Genomic DNA, 11,499 nt, shown 5'->3' with positions numbered 1-11,499 from the left:
AAGCTTCTAGTACACTCTACTCGAGAGATGCTCGAGAGCAATTGGGGGCCGGAATAGGAAACACGTCACCGCTTCTGCAAGCGCGAAAAACTGCCCCACGATGTCTACAGTGGTACCACTGTAACCAACGCACATCTCGCAGCCGTCGCAGCTAACCACACCCAGAACGGAAGCGCTCTGAGCTGGAGCGTGCTGCTCTGAAAGAAGCAACCGAATGTATTCACTATTTATACCAGTCGATTTGACGCACTTCGCCAGAGCGGATGCCAGGGCTGCACTTTGCCAGTGTGCTGCATAGATTTTTCTATTCCACTGATCCTATTCGGTGTGGAGAAGGAGGGTGAAAGGTGGCATCTACAGTAGTGGCATCGCAATCTACATCGCAAGCGATCGCAGCACCCTCTTGCCGACCGTTTCCGACTGCCTCGTCAGCGGTCTCCTCTCCTGGCGCTTGGATAGGCCGGCCCGCCTGAGCAGCCCAGCCCAGCCAGTCCAGCGGTATTTGCCGTTGTTTTCTGGTTCTTGCCGCCATTGTTGAACGTAGGTGTGTTTTATGTTGTTTTATCTACCAGTTTCTCACTTTAACTTAACATCCATGAGCGTTTTGGTCAAGTATTGCGTGCTGCTTGAAGATACATTTGAATCTTCAGCCAGCAAGCAATGGAGAATGCATGGGTTGCCGGTAGTCCTCGCGCAGGAGCCGGTGATTGTTAAGCCTATCGCATCTGACTGCACACATGCTTTTGTACTGAATTTCGCGTCATATTTCTGCGCATTAGGAGCTGTAACGAGTCGAGCGTGTTGTGGTGCGTGTGACATTTGTTTATGCGCTGTTGTGCTTTGTTTGCGTTACATTACACTTCTCTCTGTCGCTTCTTGTTCGTCGTGCCGATCGGCTGAAATGGCGATAGCGGAGAAGCTTCAATCGACGTCTGCGTGGGTGATGTAGATGAGAACGCCTTAGCGTAATTGCAATATGTCGCGTGCGTGATATGTTTTTTACATCGGACGCGGATGTGTTCGTATACTTTTTTTCTATACGCTGTTGACAGTAACATTCTTTTTGCTCGATGTTCGATGTCGCGCGCGCGCGGGAGGCGGCATCGTTTTACTAATTGCTAGTTTTGGCTGCTGACTGGAAGTGGCTTTTGAGCTGCTGTGGAAATATGGTAGGCTGATTGGTACTCTTGAGACTCAAGTATTAGCGATTTCCTTTTGTACATGTTCGGCTGCCTCGCTCGCATACTGCATGTAGCTGTTAACACTATTGTGCAAGCGAAGGATCTGCTAATTTCTTACAGAACAAAATGACAACTCCTGTGGACGACGAAGGGTTTGTTCTGCGCATTCGGGGCCTTCCGTGGTCAACGACCAAGGAAGAGATTTTGAACTTCTTCACCTCAAAGGGTAAGCGCGCCTGTTATGCACATGTAAAAGTAGCGACGTTTCTGGGAAGTTTTAGCTTGCTGTGTCATATTTTAAACGTTTAGTTTAAGCGTTGCACTGACTCCATAAAGCGTACACCTCACGATAAAGCTCGCTTAATATGACTTCAGCATCTGGTGAGGCGTTGCAGAGGTTCTTGTGAATCGCAAGAGTAGACGTAGGTAACTTGTGTATGTAGGTCAGGTCGAAAAAGCCACTAAGCCATTTTGCATGGTTTCATGAAGATACATAATATTTTTATGTTGACTTTGCTCTTGCTGTGGTGGCTTACTGACTGCTGTGTTGTTCAGGGTGGGTTTTGATGGCTGTGTTTCAATTATTGCAAAATGCAAAATATACCACTGTGTAAGATTTGAGAGCATGGGAAAAACCTCAAGTGTTCAAAAGTACCACACACCATACATTGGTGCTTGGTACTTGCAATAAGCGCCCTGATAGTTTGCAGTGGGCTCTCAGAATGTCATTTCTCTATTTTATGTTGCGACTGTGCTGAGTTCTACACAGGCCTGAAGTTTAAAGGTAACATATTTTTTGCTTCTTCTGCAGAGTGCCACATCAAAGGAGGCATTAATGGAGTGCACATGACACTTTCAAGAGAAGGCAGGCCCAGTGGTGAAGCATATATTGAGCTTGAAAGCGAGCAAGACATGGAGATAGGCCTGCAGCGTCACAATGAGCACATTGGTCACAGGTACATTGAAGGTGAGCATATTTAAACCATTTTAGGTTTGTGCCTTAATGAACTTGTAATGTTTGCTCACAAGTTACAACAGCAGTCGGCAAGGGTATGCACACATCATCCACAAAAGTGCTTGCATTGATCATGACTGTTGCCATTGCTGGTCGCAATTTCAACTTTAAATGATGCTTACATTTGTTAAAGCTCACGTGGGAAGTCACAGAAAAGGAATCTTGGTGGTTTTTAGACCTGAAGTTGTCTCTTTCAAGTCAACATGTTTGTTGGACGTATGAACTACGAGCAAAATGCTGTTTCCGCCGGTTTCGTCAGCCCACAGCTAGGTAGCCAGGAGGGCTGTCGCACATGCATGTACCGTATTTGCTCGAATCTCGGCCGACCCTGGAAATTCGCAAGGCCAGAAAAAAAAAAAAAAAACTAAACCCGAACGCAGGCCATCGCTTCTGAAGCACAGTTGGCGCAGGCGTTTCGCGATCACGTTTTAAGGCACGACTACACTGCATGATCGCTTCCAGAAAACTGACCAGCTCGCGCTCTGCCACCTCTGCGTCACGCGACAGGAAGAGAGAGGGTGTCAAAGTGTGTGGCATTTGCCGACGCTGTAATCATGTGACCCGATCCACCTTTGCCCGCCTTTGCTGGCGTGAAATCTCGCCGGCTCGATGACGACCCTTGCTGCATGAATGTGGGACTGTAAGATTTCGAAACAATGGACAGTACGAAGCAGACGACGCGGTTGGCCTGAGTAGCCATGGGGACCACCACTTTGCCGCTGAGCCTGAGCGACCTCGTCACCATGCAGCTACTGTAGGATGTCGCGAAAATGACCCTCGGACGCGCGTGCAGAGCCGTCTGCATACGGTAGCCTGAGATCTGTGCATGGTGAGCTGCCATGCCACTAGCGCAGCCTGCCGGGCCTTTAGGTAGGTGCCGGCTGCGGTCAAAGCATGGTACTGGAATCTTAAGCCGACCCCCCCCCCCCCTTTCGCACACCGTTTTTTCGAAAAAACATCGGCTTAGATTTGAGTAAATACGGTATGTGGAATGCACTCAGTAGATCTTGTCCCCATGCCATTAATTACTTCACAGTGAAATGGCTTCTTCGGGAAGAAGCTGGTTACCCAGCACACTTGTTCATCCTGGTGTCTGAGATGCTGTGCAAGAGGACAAGATGAGGTGACACTGTTGGTGAAGCACAAACAAGGAAGAAAGTGGCACACATCGCGGCCTGAATCATGTGTTTGGACATGGCTTAAGAAAGTTGGACAGTGCACAATAATTGCCATTGGTTTTAATGTGCTGTGCAGACTTCTATTTGTGTAGGCATGCTGGGGTGCAACAGCGATGCAATTTCGTTTTCTGTGCCAGAACTGCAATATTTGTCGAAATTGCACCACGCTGCGCCAAAACGCCCCAGGTAACCACATTTTTAGGTTGCGCTAGTTTTAGCCTGGTTTTAGTGCAGAACGAAGCCTGCATTGGCGACCTTATGTTGGGAAAGGCACCTTCTCTAATCCAGTCCGATCCAGTGGCGCTCGACTCAAACAAGACATTAATCTGTTCCGGCGTGTTTGCTGGTGGGCCGATGGGCCTAAATGAAGTGTTTGCTGCTGGTTCAAACACTGCTTTACAGGGTCATTCACCATGAGCAAAGGTGAGCACCCATTTATGTGGAAGCACGGCATAAAGAAAGTTAACTGACAAATTGGCCCTTTGACACGTACTGCAATCTTAGTGGGGATGTCGTTATTGTTAGGTGGCGTCCGGTTCAATACTGCCTTTGTTCAACTAGCAGTACTCACGTGCACGAATTCGCGAGTTGTATATACAGTAAAGTCTTTTTAAATGTATTGACGAGGAAAGTGTTGTTCAGAAAGTGCTACACGCGAAAACCCTGACCGCCTTAGCCGAACGTGTTCGTCAAGGTACTTGTTCCCCCCCAACTAGCGGTGAGGCCGACACCACAATGTGCTGAGAAAGGCCTTCTGCTTTTTGGTCACTAAACGCTGTACTTGTGTAGCATTGGCATTCTTGTCAAGTACAACAAAGCCAATATGCATGGGGATCATGTTGCTACAACTGCCTTTTCATTAGCAGCTTAGTAGAACATAGCCTGTCATTGCAAAATTAGTTCTGCCTGTAATTAATTATATCACATAAGGTGTCATGCTGCTAAGCTCGACGGTGCAGGTTCATTCCCGGCCATGGCAGCAGCATTTCGGTGGGGGAAAAAACAGTTGTATGCTTGTACTTAGGTGCACAAGATGGAAATTCGTATGGAGTCCCCCACTACAGTGTGCTTCATAATTGCATTGTGGTTTTTTTCACATGAAACCCCAGAAATTATTGTGCAGTTAAATATCAGTCCAGAAAAATAGATTTGCTCAAAAAAGTGTTTTATTCCACAAGTAGCCTTAAAAGGACATTAATACATTGTTACATGCCTATCAGTATGGGTTCTATCCGTTGCTGCTGAAACTGTACAAATAACAGGACACAAGGAGAGGGACAAACCATACTGCTAACTGAAACAAGTAAGGGGCAGGTCTCTTGTCATGTTCTTTGTGCCATTTCCGTGGCAAGTATGAACCCAAATGGGCACACTTTTGCATTCCAGCCACTGTCATGGTTTTGCTGTACATACACAAAAGTACATCTCATCACATGCGCCAAATATCCATCCCTTAGCAAATGAACAGGGTTCAATTACACTATTATGGGCTTCTTCAGATCAGTTGTGCAGTACCACTGCCCCTGTTAACACAGATGTTCGCATTGTTGGCACAATTTGAAGCTGTTTGGTGGTCTTGAGCGACAGTTGCTCGAGGTGTTAATCAGCATGTAAAAAGGCACAATACGAGACTCAAATTAAGCTTTGCAACTGTGGCTTGGCTTGGTTTGTCCCATTGTGTTTGTGCAGTCAGAATTGGCAGATGCATTACACTTCAGGGGGCACTCGATGTATACCAGAATTAATATATTGCTCCTTCTGCGACTAATTCATCACGCAGTCATGATAGGGAATCTGTTCTACTGAAACATGCTTTGCAAGGCATTCAGGTTTTCACTCGTCTTGGTAATACAGTCAAACCCACTTATAACGATCCCACATATAACGATCTATCGGTTTAACGACCATATTTGGGTGCACTTACGATTTTCCTATGCTAATCATTGAAGCTGCGTCCAGATATAGCGAACATTTTTCAAAGCCTCCTACTTTTACAACGAACATTTGAGACGCGGTCGCAGTAAAAATATGGCGCATACGAAGCGAAAAAAAGTTAAAGCATGCCTTCTAAAGCGTGACAGGGGCCCGCGCTCGCGCGTGCCCCGCCCTTTACTCGCGACAAGATACCCAGATCAGCGAGCACCGCACGCAGATTTCGGACGCTGCGAGCGAGGTCGCTCACTTTCGAGGCGTTTCTTCAGTGGTAGAATGGCAGTGAGGAAAAAAAAAAAAAATAGTAGGCAGCTGAAGCCTTGTGGTCAGCTTTCGCACGGGGACCTTTCCTGACGCCGTTCTCTGTAGCTATAGTATACGACCGCCTGCGATAAACCAAACAATGCCTTGGAACGCAAGAAGGCATAAATGCAAGAAGTGATAACCGCGATAACTTTTCATCGCAAAAAGGTTCACTGCGTCCCTAAACTCGTCGACGCCACAATGTGCCGCAAGAAGTCGTAGTCTTTTCGGTAACGGCAGAGACCGGTCGATCGGTGATTACGACTTCCGCGCGATTGCGGCGATGCCTTCGCGGATAAGCATCAGAAAAGAGCGAAGGCGAGGTGGCGGCCGTCGATAAACGTGCCGTTATGCCTTATAGCCGACAGCCTTATCACAGTCATCTGTAGATATCTGCTCGGCGCTGCGTGTGGCGTACGCCGTACACTGCGGATTGACGGCGGTACGAGCATGGCCGTTCGCAAGTTTGCCGCCGCCGCATCGTGCGAGACCGCTTTAAAGTGCGCGTCGCTTTGTAGAAACGAAAGTAGCTCGCTGTTGTTGAGCGGCGCTGGCATTGAGAAACGTCGATGCACTGACAGCGAGCGTATACTGCGTGTTTGACTAGGTGACAACTGAAGTGCGCCGCACATCGTCGTGCAGGGCCGCGAGAGCATCGCGGAGACGTGGTGCGCGTTGCTTGGAAATGCTTGTTTTCGCCGCGTTGACCGAAGAGGCTAGTCGCCGCATCCGTGCACGATCCGGAGTGAAGCAAGCACGAAGAACGTACATACAAACGCGCGCATACGGCATACAGCAAGCGGCCCGGCAGTGACTCCGCGACCCGAGTAAACGACGCTGCACGCAACTAGCCAGGGACGATCGGCTCCACATCGCGTATGCGCTTCGTGAAACGGTGTCAGCTCATTGCAAAGGTGGTTAATTCACTCGTGAGCACGCAGCGGCGTCGCTTCAAGACGCGAAAAGGCTTAGCTTGTCACCGAAGGGGTTGTTAGCACTTTAATAAAAGTGCACAAAGGAAAAAAGAACGGCTTGGCCGCAAAGCGCACGTTTTTAAGGGCGAGTCCATATACAACGAACTACTGATATAACGACCACTTTTCGCGACACTTTCGAGTTCGTTATAAACGGTTCGACTGTACGTGTATGGGGTAAGCGATCGTGTCATGAAGTTGAGGGTATTGCTGTCTGGCGACTGCTGTGGGAGTTATTTGACTATTGTTTATGAATTGCTGGTAAAATATTTACTTTTGTCGACAGTGTTTAAATCAAAGCGCAGTGAAATGGATTGGGTCGTGAAGCGCAGTGGAGCACACCAACAGGACTCTCTCAATGATGGCTGCGTCAGGTTGAGGGCCTGCCCTTTGGTTGCTCCAAAGAAGAAATCGCACAGTTCTTTTCAGGTAAGTTTCTTCATTAAGTAGTCTCTTAGGTGAGAGAGGTTTTTCTGCGGCAGTGATTGATTGGCCTGCATCATCACTGGGGAAACAAATAATGTAGGCTTATTATGGAGACATTGTGGCAGGAGGAAGAAGCACTGCTGCATTGTGCTTACCTGCACTTGAAACCTAAGTTCCAGTAATGCGTACCTTTTAGTGAGCACTTAGCCGGGAAATGGCGTCACTTGTCTTCAGTAAGCCTTTATGCAGCGCTCGGAAAGGCACTTTATGTATTGCATGTTTTGTGAACTGGGCTGCTTTCTGACGACGTTAAGGGGTTGGGGGTTCTGGTCTGTATACAGCAGAAAAGAAAGCGTCCTTTAACTTGTTTGCATCTTGTAACGATGTAATTACCTGCTGTGGGAGGAGTGTTCTTTGCATCTAGTGGTGAGGCAGCTGATATGGCGTTGCTTTAAAAGTTTTTATGTTCGAAATGCAAAACAATTCGACTGCTAGAAGTTAAGATGGAGCTGTGAGCATTGTTGCATGGTGGCCTTAATTTACAGCCGTGTTGTGGTGCATTGTTGATGAGTTAGTGTGCCTCTTTGTGTGCAGCGAGAGCAGAGCGAGTGACAATGTGTTTTTCTCCCATTCTGGGCCTTATTGAAGGGTTGGAGATTGTCCCCAATGGGATTACACTTCCTACCGACTACCAGGGGAGGAGCACGGGGGAAGCTTTTGTGCAGTTTGCCACACGGGATATAGCTGAAAAGGCGATGGGGAAACACAAGGAAAAAATTGGGCACAGGTGGGAACAGAGTGCTACCAGGCGGTCAACTCGTTTGGGCCTCCATTTCTCTCTTCATTTTTCGTCTCTCCTGTGCCAATTCTGTGTACCATGCTCATTTATCGCTGCTTGTATTTTGGCGTGTTGGAGCACTTTTTCCTTCAGAAACGTTAATCTTGAGTGCTGCTTGCCTAGCTTTATCTATTTTCACTGAATCTGGCAGAGCTAACTTGAAGTGAAAACAAACTGCATTTGTGTAAAGTTAATTCTTGGAAAGGATAGCAATGCTAGTGTTTGAAAGGTGTGAATGCAGCTTTCTTGTTTCACATTTTGGTTAGAGCACTTGAAAGGGATGTGTCAAGTCTGGAAGAAGATTGCTGACTGAAATTATAGCAGAAGGTAGTCGTTCATTTATCTTACATCTATTACTTCTATTGCAGTTTTCTTACTTCAGTATACTCTGCCTTGTTCAGTGTGCATTTCTACACATTGAAAAGATTTTAAATGAATTTGCAGTCTCTCTCTGCAATTTTATTGTGAGCCAAGCAGCACTCAAAGATCTGCCATTTTAGCTTTCTACCCTGTTGTAAAATTGAGCCTTTGTTAACGCAATATTCAACAAACTTAGTGCCGATAGACACTTCTCCAGCCTTACATCGATTAGCCACTAAGTTGTGCTTTAATAAAGCATTTTCCTGTTTGTATCTCGCATAATTCGGCGTAATTATTCTAACAACTTTTCTTTCAGTCTCTATTGTGTCTCGCCTGTTAGAAGGAAAAAAAAAAAAGCTTCTGTAAAAGTTACTGCAGTTGATATCGCTGTCAGGATGTTCAGCTTGTCGCATGCTGTTCATTTCACATATAAGACATTTCTATGCTCATAACACTTTATTAATGATTTCCTAAAACTTACTTGTTTAAATACTGAAGGGCATCTGACCAAGTTTCAACATAAGAAAACGCTGCTGCACAGTGAGGTCATGATTGAATGTGTGGACTATTTATCATTGACAAGACTGAAATATCAAACAAATGCACTTGTGCTTTGTTTGGAATATGTACCTGGAATATGTGTATGGATTGCATGTGTACTGAATAGTTTCATTGGAGGCATAGGCTCTCTTCTTGCAAACAGTACAGTACGAACAGTGGCAGATACCTGCGCAAGGAAACATTTGCCCTATAGGTGTTGATACTCGTCCTTTCAAACAGTAACTGGACAATGCTTGCCTGGCGTTGCCATGTAGTTGCCTTTGAGCAGTAGAACCGTATTGCTTTTTTAAGTTTTACTTGCTATCTTGCTACTCGCACACGCTTAACCAAAGTCCACAAACTTCAGATTCTGGGCTTTTGCTCATTTTTTTTACTATTCCTGCGAGAAACGTTAACGCGTTCTGCACTCCAAAACAATTGCACCCCTTGGGAGTCGTTTTGTCTCTGAACGATAATCATAATCTCACTTAAAAGGCCCCAAAACCACCTCCGATATTTTTTTTTTTTTAACATTTCAAACGAACACATGCATTTAAGTTAAGAATTCCGTCACAATCGACAATGCCAACGCAGCAACGCTATGCGCCACGGGCGCACCACAAAATTAAAAAAAAAAGGATCCATCTTGTGCTCCTCTCGGGCCTTTCCGGTATCGCTAGCGCTGGCCATGACGTCACCTGTCGAAGACGCAGATAGTGACATCACAAGAACGTGTTCCTGTGCTAGCAAACACGTGCTCCCTGCTCTTCTTTCATTCGTGACAAGAAGCTCTTGGAGAGAAGGAGATCAGAGCTGACGAGCTGAGCGAGCGAGCGAGCGGGGGCTGTTTCATTCGTCAAATGCCTATAACTCTATTACGGTACCATTTTGCAGTATCCTGGCGGCTGTGTGTTTGTTGTTGACTCATGCACAACTGCGGAGCCACTAAATTTTGACCTCTGGGTGGTTTAGCGGCTATTTAGGTTTTCTTGAAAAACTGCACTTCTTATTTTTCTATCAGAATGCCATGTCACACTGGTAGTGCACAGACCATTCATGACTTGAAAGTATCAGGCGTGCAGCGTTAAAGCAAGAAAAGGCATGCAACATAGATTACAATTATTGTCGGGGCACAATGACTCCAAAAAGGGAGCGTTTTTATAGCATATCAAGTTCTGACTACATTGGTTGCGGGTCCATTAAATCTATTTAAATGGGTGTAGTAAGCTTCTGCTCAAATGTGTGATGATCGTGGTGTAAGGCGGGACCCTGCTTCAGAAACATATTTTTAAAAATTTTTAGTGGATTTTTATAAACTTCTCACAGTTTATGTGCATTCGAACCTTGTTCTATTCAAATGCATATAACGAAATAATGGATATAACAAAGTAAGTGAAATTCCCTTTCAAAATTCGCGTGACAGGAGTTCGGTTTACTGAGAAATGAACAGGAGTGCAGAATACAAGTATGAAACCAATATTGTCAGAAGCACTTGTTCCATTTAAGAGATTTCTGTGTGCTGGGAGTCTACTGTACTTGCATTTGAAACCTCATTTTAAAGAAGTAAAATTGACCTGTCTCTGAAACCAAAAAAATCCCCACGTTTGTGCTGACCATAGGGCGTTATAGCGGCGACAGTAACCGTACTGTTTACACTATCGTATTACCGTTCTGTGTTAAATGTCGCACATTTGGAAAACAATTAGCTGCGCGACTTGCTTGCTGTGTATGGTTATTATAGTGTCCAATGCAGGTCTTGCAGATTAAAATAGTGACGTGCTGCCATGACGGTGGGATATTTTCGCACTTAGCGCACGTTAACTGACACTGCTAGAACACCTTTATATAGCTTCCCACTGCCTTCCGTACTATTGCAGTCTCATAAAATTCTGTTCAAAAAACATAACATGTTTTCTTTCCTGAAGGCTTAGTATTTCTGGATGTCCATATAAGTTGAACAGAGTGTCAGTTGCATAAAGTATTGGGCCATAAGGGCTTTCCTGATCTGACTGTGCAGCATCTCTCTAATATTTGCTGGCTTGCTGTTACTTGTTGATTGTGAAGTTAACCAAGGTGGATTATAGGCTACTGTACATGTCTGCAGTTGCACAAAGCTTTGCAGCATTATCCTTCTTGAATGTTTGAAGGGCTTCCAGTAATTATGATATAACTAATGCACTTTTGCATTTAGATACCTGACTGCTGTTTGTTTAGGGCATGATGTGTCGCACCTAAAAAAAAATCTAGTTCATATTTAGTTTTGAACCCTGTTGATAGGTTTTTATAGATGGCTATGAAAAAGTAACGCATGATTCGAAAAGATTAACGTCTGATAACTCTTCTGGCAACAGTATGGCAAAAAGCTTCTTCTAAAGACTTTGAAGTTAAATAAAGAGCAGACTTTTAAAAACACTAAAGAGAGCTTTAGAATAGGTGCAGCCTATCTTTTTAAGCCTCAGAGATCTTCGCATACAATGGCCTCAGGTCACACAGGTTCAAGATTTAGAATAGGCTACTGTGAATTACCAAGCCACTACGACTAAAAGCTGATACAGAACACTCCTCAGCAAACATGGTTTTAAATTTTTTCAATGAAAAAAATAAAATCACTGGTAATCACCAGCAAGGAAATTGTATTTAGTTTCTGGTTTGTCTTTAATAGAAAGCCAAGTTTGAGTGCCCTAGTGGCTTTAGGTCTCCATGTCAACAACTAATATTACTGTGGTGATTTATCGCCAAACATTTTTCATGC

At 45.2% G+C, this 11,499-nt stretch overlaps 1 protein-coding gene across 1 annotated transcript in view; it reads left to right on the top strand.

The window, feature by feature from the left end:
* The first annotated feature begins 434 nt into the window (after positions 1-434).
* Positions 435-11,499, top strand: part of LOC119377371 (heterogeneous nuclear ribonucleoprotein H-like) — a 51,582-nt gene continuing 40,517 nt past the window's right edge. The window contains 6 exon segments of the mRNA XM_037646871.1: positions 435-540; positions 1,302-1,407; positions 1,993-2,148; positions 6,870-6,959; positions 6,962-7,012; positions 7,658-7,796. Of these exon segments, the coding sequence (XP_037502799.1) occupies positions 1,308-1,407; positions 1,993-2,148; positions 6,870-6,959; positions 6,962-7,012; positions 7,658-7,796 (536 nt within the window). The 5' untranslated portion in view covers positions 435-540; positions 1,302-1,307.

This window comes from Rhipicephalus sanguineus, unplaced genomic scaffold (assembly GCF_013339695.2).
Source record: "Rhipicephalus sanguineus isolate Rsan-2018 unplaced genomic scaffold, BIME_Rsan_1.4 Seq441, whole genome shotgun sequence".
Taxonomy (NCBI): Eukaryota; Metazoa; Arthropoda; class Arachnida; order Ixodida; family Ixodidae; genus Rhipicephalus; species Rhipicephalus sanguineus.
This window is presented reverse-complemented; position numbering and strand designations above follow the sequence as displayed.